This window comes from Cupressus sempervirens, chromosome 5 (genome assembly GCF_028749045.1).
Source record: "Cupressus sempervirens isolate cs-2001-9-10 chromosome 5, ASM2874904v1, whole genome shotgun sequence".
Lineage (NCBI taxonomy): Eukaryota > Viridiplantae > Streptophyta > Pinopsida > Cupressales > Cupressaceae > Cupressus > Cupressus sempervirens.
This window is the reverse complement of record NC_143122.1, coordinates 308,731,624-308,747,652: the sequence shown is the minus strand read 5'-3', so window position 1 is coordinate 308,747,652 and position 16,029 is coordinate 308,731,624. Positions and strand designations below refer to the sequence as shown.

At 30.5% G+C, this 16,029-nt stretch overlaps 1 protein-coding gene across 1 annotated transcript; it reads right to left on the bottom strand.

Annotated features, from left to right (window-relative positions):
- Positions 1-9,992: 9,992 nt before the first annotated feature.
- Positions 9,993-15,657, bottom strand: LOC149555845 (uncharacterized). The gene is made up of 8 exons (XM_089829564.1): positions 15,579-15,657; positions 15,277-15,460; positions 14,436-15,225; positions 13,427-13,691; positions 12,330-12,970; positions 11,707-12,050; positions 10,295-10,328; positions 9,993-10,232 (listed from the first exon to the last, which is right to left on the bottom strand). The coding sequence occupies exons 1-8, from the start codon at positions 15,655-15,657 to the stop codon at positions 9,993-9,995; spliced, it is 2,577 nt and encodes an 858-aa protein (XP_089685690.1).
- Between the last annotated feature and the right edge of the window lie 372 nt (positions 15,658-16,029).

Sequence of the window (16,029 nt, the reverse complement as noted above, 5' to 3'; positions counted from 1 at the left end):
AAACTAAAAAATTGAAATCTATATTTAAATGTTACCTTTCTATATTTATTTATTTTTAAAAACATTTCTACTTTATTTTATGATTTTGCATGGATATTGATAAGAAAACAATTATTTTATATTTATACTCTAAACAACATTTATATTAGATATTATAAAAAATATCGAAAGTAATCTATGTATATAAAAAACTTTTCTAAATATGAAATTATTTTTGTGTAAAAAATCAAATGATAACATTAAACTACAAATTTAAAACTAAAATCTACTTACAAAGGAAATAACTCTATATCTATTGAAGATATGTAAACTACATATTTTCATACATTTTATTTTTATCTTAGTAATTGCTAAATCCAAAAAATATAAATATATATGTGCTAGATAAATATATATATATATATATATATATATATATATATATATATATATATATATATATATATATATATATATATATTTAAATTTTTCTTCTTCCTTATATATTATTTAAAAAATTAGAATTATATTAAAGTATATTTTCAATTTTCTAAAATGAACCAACTTAAATTTAAAACCAAAAAACTAAAAATCTGGACTTAATGCGAACTTTAGATATTTTTTAACAATATAAAGATTTGTATTCTATTTTATATTTTTGCATGCATATAATTTCAAATTGTAATTGACTTTCAATATTTTTTCTTAATTAACAGTTCTAAATATAAAATCTAGATACAAATGCAATATCTTTTTATCTTTTAAAATTTTGTATTCTATTTACTTTATGCATTTCAAGTTTTAAATTAAGATAATTTAATTTTTTAATTTTAAAATCAAAATGTGTATATAAATTAACTATCTTTATTATTTTTGAGATTTATTGAAAAAGATATGAATCATTGTCAATATATTTGATAATAAAAATAATAGATTTTTAAGATCTTTCATAAATAACACAGATTTATGAGTACATATATTTAGAAATGGATATATTTGCAAATCAAATAGAGGCTATAAAAAATGATTTGAATAATATATAAATTGAAACAAAACTAATATGATTTAATCTTGTTCATTTTTATTTTTTGTCATGCATGTATTACCATTTCTATTTGCTTCCTCAACTTCTCTATAATCAATATGCATGCATTTTGTACTTGCTCACTATGCATTTATTACTATATGAAACTTGTCAAACAATTCAAACGAATATATAAAATTGTTATAATCTATATGCATACATTTTGTAACTACTCATTATGTACTTATTATTATGATAAACTTGTCAAGCAATTCAACCCAGTGTATAAACTTGTCACATTGTAGTTACATTATGGTTAAAGTTTGGATTAAGGTTTAGCCTAAGGTTAAGGGTTTGGGAAAATGATTATTGTTAAAATTGGGATTATGATTATAGTTAGGATTGAGATTATGGTTATTGCTAGGATTTACATAATGGATAGCTCTATAAGTTGTGAGAATATGATGATCTTAGAATACATTATTATAATATAGGTAAATAAATGCTTATATTATGTATTATGTTGGAATTAAAATAAAATAATTTATTTTAAATTAAAAGAAATTATGAAAATTATGAAAATAAAAAAGAAATAGAAATTAATTTACATATATGACAACCATTTTTAAATTTTGAATCCTTTTAATGTAAACAATTTCAAATTATAAAATTAAACTATAATTTTACAACTAAAACCTAGATACAAATAAAAGCTCTCTATTTATTAAAGGTATGTAAACAATATTTAATTGCATGCATTTCATTTTTATCTTAATACTTACTAAATTAAAAAATAGAAATGATTTTGTTTTGAAATAGAAATAAATTTGTATAACATATGTTTTAATTTCTCTTCTAGTTTGTAAATCATTTCAAATTTTAAAACTAAACAAAGTTCTATATCTATTTCTCAAAATGAATCAACGTAAATTCAAAACTAAAAAATTGAAATCTATACTTAAATGTTACCTTTCTATATTTATTTATTTTTAAAAACATTTCTACTTTATTTTATGCTTTTGCATGCATATTGATAAGAACACAATTATTTTATATTTATACTCTAAACAACATTTGTATTAGAATTTATAAAAAATATAGAAAGTAATCTATATATATAACAAAATTTTCTAAATTTGAAATTATTTTTGTGTAAAAAATCAAATTATAATATTAAACTACAAATTTAAAACTAAAATCTGCTTACAAAGGAAATATGTCTATATCTGTTGAAGATATGTAAACTACATTTTTTCATTCATTTTCTTTTTATCTTAATAATTTCTAAATTAAAAAAATATAAATATATATGTGCTAGATATATATTTTTTAATTTTTCTTCTTCCTTATATATTATTTAAAAAATTAGAATTATATTAAATTATATTTTCAATTTTCTAAAATGAAACAAATTAAATTTAAAACCAAAAAACTAAAAATCTAGACTTAATGCGAACTTTATATATTTTTTAACAATATAAATATTTGTATTCTATTTTATATTTTTGCATGCATATAATTTCAAATTTTAATTGATATGAAAACAATCTTTCAATATTTTTTCTTAATCAACAGTTCTAAATATAAAATCTAGATACAAATGCAATCTTTTTTTATCTTTTAAAATTTTGTATTCTATTTACTTTATGCATTTCAAGTTTTAATTTAAGATAATTTAATTTTTTAATTTTAAAATCAAAATGTGTATATAAATTAACTATCTTTATTATTTTTAAGATTTATTGAAAAAGATATGAATCATTGCCAATATATTTGATAATAAAAATAATAGATTTTTAAGATCTTTCATAAATAACACAGATTTATGAGTACATATATTTAGAAATGGATATATTTGCAAATCAAATCAAGGCTATCAAAAATGATTTGAATAATATATAAATTGAAACAAAACTAATATGATTTAATCTTGTTCATATTTATTTTTTGTCATCCATGTATTACCATTTCTATTTACTTCCTCAACTTCTCTATAATCAATATGCATGCATTTTGTAATTGCTCACTATGCATTTATTACTATATGAAACTTGTCAAACAATTCTAACGAATATATAAACTTGTTATAATCCATATGCATACATTTTGTAACTACTCATTATGTACTTATTAATATGATAAACTTGTCAAGCCATTCAAACCAGTATATAAACTTATGGCATTATAATAACTGCATATATGAAAAAAAAAATTGAACATGCACAGAAGATAAAATAACCAAAATTGTTGATAGGAAATCCAATAGAACCTACACAATGTCAGAAATGAGAGAAAAAATAGCTTAATTGATAAACATTTAAGTTAAATAGAAGGAGAAATAGAAACTTTTGAAGAAGAAATAAAAGTTAGAAACTTTCCTACAAAAGTAACAATGATAAAGGAAACTCCAAATTTTTTTAACTGAGTCTTTTAGATTAACAGAAAATCAGAAAACCGTGAAGTCTTACAATATTTCCGTCCAATCTTACAACATTTCTGTGCAAAAAGGGCAAATTGAGGAGCAAGCTCCCACAATAAGCCTATCGGCTTAATTAGAAATTGAAATTGATGTGAAATGAAGATGAAATTAAATTTAATTTAATAAAGAGGAATAGATTAGTTAATTTAAAAAATCAATAATTATTATTGAAATTGTGGGAAATTGAATTTAATTAACTAATAATGATCAATTAATTAAATGTTAAATAATTAAATAAATTTAATTAGTTTAATTAAAATTAGGGAATGATTAAATGATGCAAAGATTTGATTATAGAAGAAATAAGATGATTAATTAATAATTAAAGAATTAATAATTAATAGAAGAATAATAAGCGTGTTAAATGTAAATTTGCAAGTCTGTCCATTTTTGGGTGTCTACAATTAGACCCCATATTAGTGAAAAAATAATTGTATACATACACATGTACCGAAAAGAAATAGAAGTGATTTAAGGATGCCCAAATCCTTAACTTCTATTAATTTCTCGATAACTCTACCTTTTACCTCACATTGTCTAGGGTCCTCACATTCCCCATGACCCTAGTGTTAAATTTTGTAGTGAGAAAGTTGTCTAGCCCTAATTAAATAATTATTTATTTTACCGAGAACCTTGGTTAATTAAATACTTGTTTAACTATTAGATGCCTACAACCAATTTAATTATAGTTGTTAAGATTTATTTTATCTCAGCCAATGTCAGTCGTTATTTTCTTTTCAATGAGAGTAGAATAAAAGGAGGGCTAGGTGGTATTTGTAATCATCAAGTTTGAAGATCAAGTCTTGAAGACAGATTTGTAGTAATAGCATATGTATTTGCACTGTTTGCAGATCAAGTAGAAGATCAAGTTTTGTGAAATCATTTGCAGTGAAAGTGAATAATCTTATAGCGGAAGTGAGGGCACAATGCTAGCATTGGGATAGTAGTGGGGGATATCAGCGGGAGACATTGCAAGTTTGTCAAAGTTCTACCAGTGAGAGGCAAGGGATTCTTTTGTAAATCTTATATTGTTGAAGATTAATATATTTTCCATATGAAGAACTGGGTTTCCCTTAGGCGTTTTTCCAAGGAAAATTTTGTTCAAAAATATTGTGTCACTGTGTTCAAATTTCTTTTCACATAATTTTTGTGAACTTGCAATTGTGTTGTTATTCAATATTTGGTTGTGAATTAGTTTTCGACAATTAAATAATCTTTCAAGATAGGAGATTAATAATCAATGATTGCAATAGCTCTTTTTCATAGAGTATTAGAGAAATGTTGAGGGTAAAGAATGTTAGGATTAACCTTAGACATAAATAACAATTACATGCAAATATAACCAATACCAAAAAATAGTAGATTGCATAAAAGAGAACACAAGACACCAAGAGTTAACGTGGTTCACCCAATCCTTGGGATATGTCCACCAACAAGAAGTCCAATATTATTATTATCCAGTGATTACAAATTAATTATTATTTGTGATCCCTTACAGATCAATACCGCCGCAAGAAGCTACAATATCACCATTCATCACGAAATCCCTAACCCTAAGCATTTTTATACAAGATTTTTTTGTTTACAAAATTAGTGCTAGAATAATAGAAAAATAGTAGCCTATGCCTTTTACAATATAAGGGCATTTTTGGTTTCTGGGGGGCATTGCCTCTTGACCCCACCCTGTAATGTGATAGTCAGCACACTTGGGGTGCCACCCTAGGACCTTGCAGGGGTGCTACCCCCAACCCCTCGTAGAAATAATCTATCCTAGTAAAGAAATTAAGGGTTTATTAAAACCTGATCTCTTTAGATTTATTATTGCTTTAACCCTTTAAGATGGCTTCAGCTTTTGTGAGAGATCCAGATAGATTGGATGGTGCCTCAAATTTTGGTGTCTGGAAGGCTAGACTTTCTTTATTGTTGGAAGAGAATCGTATTAACAATTATGTTACTAGTGTTGTACCTATACCTACAAATGTGACTCAAATTTCAACATACAAGAAGGATGATGCCAAGGTGAGGACGATAATCCTTGATGGTGTCAAGGATCATATTGTTCCACATATCTTAGAGCTAGATACATCAAAGAAGATGTGGGGTGCCATTTTGAATATGTACCAGAATGCTACCACCAACATGAAGATGATTCCTAGAGAAAAGTTGAAGAATACCCTGATGAACCAAAGAGAAGATGTCACAAGTTACCTCACCAGGATTAGACTTGTCAAGGATGAGTTAAAAATTGTTGGAGATAGTCTTAGTGATGATGAGCTAGTGAGAATAGCCCTAAATGGGTTTACTAAGTAGTGGAGTGTCTTTGTTCAAGTTGTTAGTGGATGATGCACCTTATCAAGTTGGCATCGACTATGGATTGATTTCACTTAGGAGGATTTTAGACTATGTCTTGTCAATGAGGCCAACAAGAGTCAGAAAAATGAGGTGGAACATGAAAGTGTTGCCCTAGCAGGAAAAGGGAAAGAAAAGAAGGGGTCTAGAAAAGGATCAAATTCACAAAGTGAGAAGAAAAAGGACCTTTGTAAAGTCAAGTGCTTTGGTTGTCATGAGTATGGTCACTAATTCAGTGATTGCTCCGAAAAAAAGAAGGCAAAGAAGCGGGTACCAACTTCAACAAGTGCAAAAGAACTCGCTAGTAGAATGGAAGATGAGTTTGCACTCATAGCTTGTTTGGTTTGTTCAACCTCACAGTTTTTTTGATATATAGATGAGGTATTATTTCATGTGATATGAGTTAGAGAGTACTTCTCCAATTATAAGGAGAACACCAATATCCAGATTTCTATGGGAAACTTGTACAAACTCAACCCAGTTGGGAAAGGGATTGCTTAGTTTTAAAGGGAGAATGGAAAGATAATTCTAGTTCATGGTTTGTTGCATGTTCTTAGCTTAGGTATGAATTTGCTTTCTGTATATGTTCTTCAAGATAAGGGGTATAGTGTACTCTTTAGAGGGACTCATGTGTTGATTAAGCATAAGGATTGGAAATCACCCATAATTATTAGAATTAGGAGTGGTCGCCTTTATAGGTTGTAGTTTGATACTCCTAAGGCACTCATAAGTAGAAATAATCCTAGAGATCTTTGAGAGTAATGACATAGGAGGATGGGCCATATTCATTGTGGAGCATTTAAATTTCCTTGTGAGACAGTGATAGGTGTTATAGAGGTGAGAACAAAGCATGATGATGTATGCAAGGGATGTGTGTTGAAAAAGTTTGTGAAAGCATCTTTTCCAAGGAGCGATACCAAATTTGAGGGTGTTCTTGATCTAGTGCATTTAGATGTATGTGGACTGATGTCGATGAAGTCTCTCAAAGGATATGAGTACTATGTTTCTTTTATTGATGATTTCTCCAAGAAGACCTAGATATACTTCTTGAAGACCAAAGATGAGGTTTTTAGTCGATTCTAAGAGTTGAAGGCTCTTGTGGAGAATGTGACAGAAAGAAGATAAAGGTTCTTTAGTCAGACAATGGTGACAAGTACAAAGGAAACATCTTCCAAGAGTTCTGTACTAAGGAAGGAATCAAGAGAGAGTGGATTGTTCCTTACAATCCATAATAAAAGGGAGTTGCTAAGAGGAAGAACCATTCTATATCAGAGGTGGCAAGGGCTATGCTACATGACCAGGACATGCTTGACTATTAATGGGAAAAAGCATGTAGTACAACACTTTACATTTAGAATAGGGTTCAACGCAAGGTGCTAGGGAAGATGATACTAGAGGATGCTTTCACAGGAAAGAAACCAAATGTTGGTCACTTTAGAATATTTTAGAGTTTGGCATATTCTCATATTCCAGGTGATACACGTACCAAGTTAGATCAGACAATAGAGAGGGGGTACTTTTTTGGGTACAATGAAACCTCAAAGGCATATAGGATTTTTAATCTATGGATCAGAATAATTATAGTTAGACGTGATGTTAAGTTCATGGAGGACAAGATATTTAGAAGGTTTAAATTTTTGCTTGTAGATGATCAAAGTGAGCAACCAACAGAAGCTCCAAGACCTCTAGTCAAGGGTAACAAAGCTCAAGTATAGTTGCTAGTACGAGCATAGACTTAGGTGGTGAAGATTCACAGAGTATGGAGTAACATGCGCAACAGGAAATGCAATTAGAAGACTTAGAGGTTGATATTTCATCCTCTATAGTTGGCAATAGGAACCATGAGGTTCAAGAGGCACAAAGGGATACTCAAGAGTTTGTGGGATCTCCTAGGAAGAGTACTATACAATGGAGGCAACCATCCAAGTTCAATGACTATGTGGAATTAGTTAGTCAATTGATAGACAATGAGCCTTCCAGTTATCAGGAGGTTGCACAAAATCAAGTTGAGTATGGGACTAGATATATTCAAGGTGAAGGTATCAAGTTGATGGGCTATATTGACACAAATTGGATAGGCAGTGCGACAAACATACGGAGCACTTCTGTAATGCCTACCCCTACTTGACTTTTCTAATTTGTTTTGATTGGATTCTTTTAGGCATGTTCTATTATTATGTTTTATTATTAGCGGTGTTAGATTACTGGAATTGATTAGTTGTATTTCATATTCAGTTGATATCTATTTATCTATCTATCTATCTATCTATCTATATATATATATATATATATATATATATTGAGGTACTTAGTGCCAATTATTTTAGTTATTGAATGATGTTAGTTAGACGAATGATTTTTATGCAGTTTCTAGGGATACTTATCCCATAGTTGCATGTGTATGGTGTGCGGGTATGTTTTCTTTATGTTTGATGTTTTTGATGTGGTTGAGGAAGGGAGTCGTAGTCACTTGCTAGTCGAGATCGGCACGATGAACCACTTCCTGTCATTGCTTGTTTAGTTTAGAATATTGTGTTTGTACATGTGTGGATTTTATGCAAATTATAGTACCGGGTATCAACTTCCCTGAATTGCCAAGATGAGCGCACCTTATCATAGTATTTCAATGGTATAAGTTGGGATATAACTCTTGAGTCCAAATCCTAAACCCTAAGCTAATTATCCTAGAAAATAGGACAAATATTCGAGTTAGTTGACCCATCCAAATTTGTCAAGTGACGTGAATTCATGATTTTGACCCTGGTGTTTGATTCAAGTGTTCTTTGCCTTAAGTTGAGTTGTCATTTTTTGTTTAATGGGTATGTGGCCATTTTCTGTTATAATTAAATCAAATTAAAATATAATTTAATGATTTAATTTAATAAAAAATTTATAAATAAATTTGATATTCAATTATATTTAATTAATTGAGAAATTAATTAAATAAAAGAATAAAATTTAAAGATTTTACTAAAGTTCTATTTTGACATATTTATATTTATTTAATTTAATGATAATTATTTAGGAGTTTTATTTTAATAATAAACTCTAAATAATATTAATAATTAATTTAATAAATATATTATTAAAAGTGTCTCGTGGATTAGTTAAATAAAAAAATTAAATTTAAATATTTTATTAAAGTTTTATTTTTGATGTATTTATATTTATTTAATTTAATGATAATTATTTAGGTGTTTAATTTTAATAATAAACTCTAAATAATGTTATTAATTAAGTTAATAAATATATTATTAAAAATGTCTCGTGAATTACTTAAATAAAAGAATAAAATTTAAAGATAAAATTATAGTTCTAATTTTGGCATATTTATAATTATTTAATTCAATAATAATTTATTTAGGAGTTTTATTAATAAACTCTAAATAATATTATTAGTTAAATTAATAAATATGATACTAAAAACGTCTCATGGTTAATTAAAGCGATAAAAAAATTAATTTAATAAATATATTTTAATTTAAATTGCTTAAAGTTGTCGCATGAAAATTGTATATAGAAAATTCAATATTTAATTAATTGAAAAAATAATTAAATAATATAATTAAATTTAAAAGATTAAATTAAAGTTCTAATTTTAGCATATTTATATTTATTTAATTTAATAATTATTATTTAAGAGTTTTATTTTAATAATAAACTCTAAATAATATTATTACTTGAGTAATAAATATTATTTGATTAAAAGGAAATATTAGAATATGTGAATATTTGATTAATTAAAAGCTAATTAAATTTATGATTTAAAAAAAATGTCTAAATTTAAAAAATTGGTTAAAGAAAGATTAGAATATGATGTTTTTAAATTAATTAGAAATTAATTAAATATGTACTTCAGTTTAAAACATTTAGTTTAAAAGTGTAATTTAAGAAGTTGGATAAAAATAGAATTAAAAGATTAAAAGATTAAATATTAAATATTATATTATTATGATTATTTAATTAATAAATATATATTTTTTTCTATTAGATATAAGAGTTTCAGAACAAAAAGAGCAACCAAAGTACCACCACAAAAATCAACAAGGAGGCCAAGCCTCACTAAGGAAGAACAGATTCAGTTGTACAACATAACAAAAAGAGGAGAAAGACTACCTAACTCAGAACATCATAGTAATTGACCACCCAGGCAGTGCAACCTTAGGGACCCTCCATCCAAATGATGCTTTTACGTTCTTGAATCTGCATCAGCCTGAATAAATCATCCTTTCTAGCATTCACTTTCTTGTGAATTTCTCTATTTAGCCCAATGCAAGCTTGCTCAAAAGCTTGCAGATCATCCAAGGTTCTATTCCATTGGTATCCATGCTTAAAAGAAGCATGCCTATCATGAAGGAACTGTCTCATCTTGTCTCGCTCGATCAACATAGTAGCTTGCACCTACAAAGAAATTTTAAAATAAGTGAGCTTTCGAAAAAATTCAATAAGGTCCCTTGGCTTACCTTGGTATCTTTCATCATTCCTGCATTTCCAGATCTGCCAGAGAATGTTAGATGACAATATATTCCAAAATAAATTGGTATCTTTAGGAAGACCATTAATATGACTAGTGATAATATCAAGAATATTAACATCAATAGGATAAACAATGCCAAACATTCTCCATATTTCTTTAGAAAAAGTACAATCTAAAAGAATATGTCTACCAGTTTCAGGAACTCTGCATAAATTACAAAAATTAGAATTAGATAAATCCCTCTTAATAGGTAGCCTGTCCAACATGACTAACCATCTGAACCATCTAATTTTAGGCTCAACAGAATTCTTCCTCAAGATATCAAAGTATTTTTTCCAAACATCACCATCATAAGAAGAGTACCAAAGAACATTGACATGATCAATAATATTAGTATTACAATCAAGGATTCTATATATATTCATGGCCTTAAGCAGATTCGTGACAACTCCACCAGGCCATTTACACTTTAGGTGCCTTTGAGAATCAACATGGCATATAGTGGGAAGACCATTAACAGCTTGCACAATCATGTTATAAGTTCTTTTATGGGAATCAGGGATATCATATTTATTTTTAAGCTCATCCCAAGGAGTGATTTGGTTCTGCTCAAAGAGATCTATGAATTGTTTAATACCTTTCTTAGACCACAATCTGGTAGAACACCCTTGGATAAGGGCCAAAGGTTTACCATTTAGATGAAGATTCCACCAAATTGATCTTTCACCATGGAGTTGATCATTACAATGAAAGTCCTTGTTAGTGATGAATTTCCTAACATGGTCCCAAGCCTTCCAAATAGATCTAAAAACTATGGAACCTTGGACCATGATAGGAAAGTTACCAATAATGAGGTCACAAAAGGGGAGATTAGTCCAAGATTTGGCTTTCTTAGGCACACCCCTTTCAATGTTATTTCTAACTAAAACTTTCCAAGGACAGTCACCCTCCATGGATTGAAAAATCCATTTGGCAGATAGGGCAATACCTTGAATTCTTAAGTCCTTCAATCCAAGTCCCCCAAGGGCCTTGTCAGTGCAGCACCAAGCCCACCTAATAGAATGAATTTTATTATTAACCTTTCCATCAGACCAAAGAAATTGTCTTATGGACTTCTAAATTTCAGCAATCTAATAATTGTTAAAAAACCATGGAGAGGAATAGTAAATGGTGTAGGAGGACAACATCTTCTGGCAAACTTGAATTCTGCCTACCAAAGATAATGCCCTATTATGCCATTTGTTAAGTTTCTTATCAATCTTCTCTTTAACCCATGACCACATGTCCTTGAGGGCAAGATCCACTGAGAAAGGGATACCAAGATATCTAGTGATCTTATTGGGGCCTCCCCAAAGAAAATTGTATTGAGGAAACCAATCCAAGGGCTGCACATCTCACCCCAAACAAACTGATTTGGCTTGAGATATTTTAGCCCCAAAAATAGAACAAAAGAAACTAAGTTTATATTGAAAAGCCTTAAAATTGCTTTCTGAAAGCTCAAAGAACAATGCGGTATCATCCGCAAACAGGAAATTGATGAGCTCTTCATCATTAGGCAAATAGATACCTCTGACATCAGAAGATAAAGAATTATCTCTGAGAATATAAAAGAGAGCCTTCGAAGCAATCACAAAAAGAGATGGTGCTAGAGGGCACCCTTGTCTAATGGATCTCCCTAGAGAAAAAGGAGCAGAAAGAACACCGTTAACTTCAACTTGAGCACAAGCATCACTAAGAAGCACCTGCACAGTATTACAAAAGGAGGGAGGGAAACCGAAGGCCTCTAGCATCATAAGAATAAACCTCCATTCAACCCTATCATAAGCCTTTTCAAAATCCAAAAGAAGCATGGCCGAGTTTTGGTGTGAGCATTTAGACCGCTCCATGGCTTCCCAACTAGTTATGAGATTCTCGAGAATATATCTACCCTTGATGAAACCAGTTTGGGTAGAGTTAACAAATTTAGGAAGAACATTGACTAACCTAAGAGCCATAATTTTAGCTAAAATCTTATATGACACATTAAGAAGGGTAATCGACCTCCAATTCCTAATGAGGGTCTTATCTCCATCCTTGGGGAGGAGCTTAATGATCCCTCTATTAACATCCTGTCCCAAGGAGGAAATAGACAAAGCTTCAGAGTATAAGTCATGGAGATCCTTATAGATCCAACTGATATTGGATTTATAGAACTCAACAGGAAAACCATCAGGGCCCGGGGCCTTATCATCATTGAGAGCCTTAATGGCTCCCTCAATCTCCTCGATAGAGATATCCTTAGCAAGCACAACAATATCCTCAGAGTCCAACTTTTTGGGAATAAGCATTTTGCATTTATTTCTTGAAGACTCAGCCTCAGAGGAGTCCTCTGAAGTAAAAAGAGTCTTGTAATAATCAGCAAAAGCCTGAATAATAATCTCAGGGTCTGAAATGTCATGATTATCAATTGAGAGTCTATCAATGGACTCTTTAATATGTTTATGTTTAAGAAGATTGAAGAAAAATTTTGAACCCCTGTCCCCATGTTGGAGCCAGTGGGCTCTAGATCTGATCCTGGCTCCACGAATCCTAACTTGTTGATGCTTCCTAAGAGCATCTTTGGCAGCCATAACACAGGAGAGAAGATCCAAATTGGAGGAATCCCTTTGGATGTTGTTCTCAGCTATTTGCAACTCAGAAGATAATTGTTTTTCAACAAACCTGTAATCCTTAGCCTTTTTTTGACCAATGGTTTGAAGAAAAATCCTCCATGAAGAAAGGTTAGTTTTCCATCTATCAAGATGGAAAAGGTGCTGAAGGTTAATTTTATTGATACCTCTAATAATCTGCACAGCAGTAAGAACATCCTCATCCATGAGGAGACTAGTGTTTAAGATGAATTTACTACTTGTAGCCTTGTGTTGAAGCGGACTACTATTAAAATTAACCTTAGAAAAAATAGGGTGATGATCAAACAAAGTGGTGGCAATAACCCGAACAATATTTCTAGAGATGTCTAGAGGAAAAGAGAAAAAATACTTATTGGCATAAAACCTATAAAGCCTGGAATAAATCCTAGCATTTCCCTATTGAAAGTTGCACCAAGTGTGCCATAATCCAGGGTTGGTTTTCAAGTTACCAGCAATAAGATCAAAAAGAAAGTTAGAATTTAAAAATCTATTCCAATAGAATTTTTCATTATCCTTCCAATGAAAGGGAATGCCCCCCGACTTGTCATCCTGAGATTCAATCATGTTGAAATCTCCACTGAAAAGCCAAGGCATATTTGGGAGGTCTATAAGCCATTTCCAGAGCCCAATTCTTTCCTTAGGGTCATTTGAAGCATAAATAGCACAGACCCCGAAGGTTTTGTCATCATATTGCAAAGTAACCCACACTGCTCTCTGACAAGGAGAACATCCATTATTAGTAATATGTTTTTCCCATTTATTACTAATAAGCAGGGCAATTCCCCCTCTACCTCTCTCATGGTTAGTGCAAAACTTAATAGAATCTTTCCAAATAAAATTGAGATTGGAATCCAAAGTGAATCCCACAGATTTAACTTCCTGCATCATAAAGAAGTCTATAGAATGCAGAGAGTTTAACAATTGCTTGATAACAAACTTTCTATCAAGGGCCTCTAAACCCCTCACATCCCAAGATAGGCAATTCATTGAGACAATATGTTAGAAGTGGAGCACACAATACCCTCTTGATCAGCTAGGACCAAAAAATTATTTGAGGAATCCCCTGGTTTAGTCATAGATGGCTTATTTCTTGGGCCAGGTGGTCTTCCTCTTCACTTGGCAGTAGGAGAGTAGGTACTAATGTCATCTTCAATATTTGCTAGAGAATCCACATCCATGCACTGCCCATGATTAGACTTCAGGGGAATAGGGGCAGATGGAATAATTTCAAATTCATAATCCTCCCCAATCTCTTGGAATATTTTTAGGGGGAATTTTCAAGAGGACTCACTAGCTTGGGGCTTACGATTAATATCAACAATCTGACTGACAGTATTCGCATTAGTTAAAGAAGGACCATTTAACAATTTAACATGATGATTATCACTATTGTTGGGGCAAAAAGTTTGGCATGAAGGAACTATTTCCTCTTCTTGTTCTTTTCTTATCTTGAACAACAGTAAATCCATCATCTGTATTAAGATCAATAGCTAAATCAAGACTGGGGAGCATTTGAAGACCTTCAGATGTAGGAGTGGTATCACTCAAAACGTTCTCAAGCTGAACAGTAATAGCAGAGAGATGGTTAGGAACAATTTTAGATGAAACAATCTCAGACTCAACAATCTTAGGACCATTATTAGTCGAAACAATAGTGGGGTTAGGGGTTTCGGTGTGAGGCAATGGGGATGAAGAAGAAGCAGGGGTTGATCGACAAAGAACATTCTCAAGGGGAGGATTACTGGTGATAGGAGGATTAATAATATTTTCAGTTGAATCATTGGAGGGATTAGGTTTTCTCCTAATGATAGGACAATCCTTACGGAGGTGGCCTTCTTTGCGGCAGAGAAAACAAGCATTCAACCCCCCCAAAACCTCTATAGGACAGATATAAGCATCATTAAGGATGTTAATTGAAATATCGGAAGGAAGGTCCTTACCAGGCAAGAGAGAGATAAGAATTCTAGTGTCCATATGCGGGATGAGTCTCACAGTTTCATCCATTCGAATAATTTTACCAAAAGGCTCAAGCAATTGCGGCAAAAAATGCCACAAAAAAGGGGGAATGTTTTTAACCAGTATCCATCTTAGAGCTGAAAGTGTGAGAACCTCCTCATGGACAGCCTCTGGCGACCAAGCAATAGATCTAAATGATGTTGAACCCACATTCCAATATTGTTTTTTAAGAACCTCTGTTTGAGCATCATGATTCGCAAAGAAAATCACATATAAACTCTTTTGTATTTGCCTACAGAATCAAATATGCAACCCAAGTTTGTTATTCCAGTAATGATGGAACCAGTCATCCATAAATTTCCTTGGTGGACATTTATCAATTTCAACAGCTGAGAAAAAAATTGCAGTATCTCTTAATCTATCTTTTTCATTAATAATTTCTTCCAACATTTCAGGATTAGGAAAAATGGCAAAAGGAGACAGAGAAGCTGAAGGAGTCTTACCGGATTCAGAGACATCATTGTTATCTGCGCTTGCAAATTCAAACCTAGCTCTATCATTAATGATTGATGATCGACCCACAACCTCAAAAAAAAGATTTAGGTCGATCACTGTTATGAGAGACTAGGTTACTAATGCCAATACCTGGAGCAGATTTAGCCGCTGTCGAAAAAGGATTACCTGGTACTTGCTCGGCGATCTTGCCATTACTCACCTCAAACATCTTAAAGTCTTTAATAAATATTAAATTAGAGTTGCATTTAAATAATGAGCGCTAATTATTCTTATTAATTTAAATAACAAACTATGCTTTAAATAGTGCTTACACTAATTAATAAATGGAGGAAAAGAAAATATAAAAGAATATTTTAATTAAAAAGTTCATTAAATGTGCATGAAAGAATTAAATTTAAAAGATTTGATTAAAGTTCTAATTTAGGCGTATTTATATTTATTTAATTTGATAATAATTTAATTGGAAGTTTTATTTTTAATAAATTCTAAATAATATTATTAGTTAAATTAATAAATATTATATAAAAACTCATCGCATGATTTGATAAGGGAGAGAAAGCTTTAATTTAATAAAGTTTAT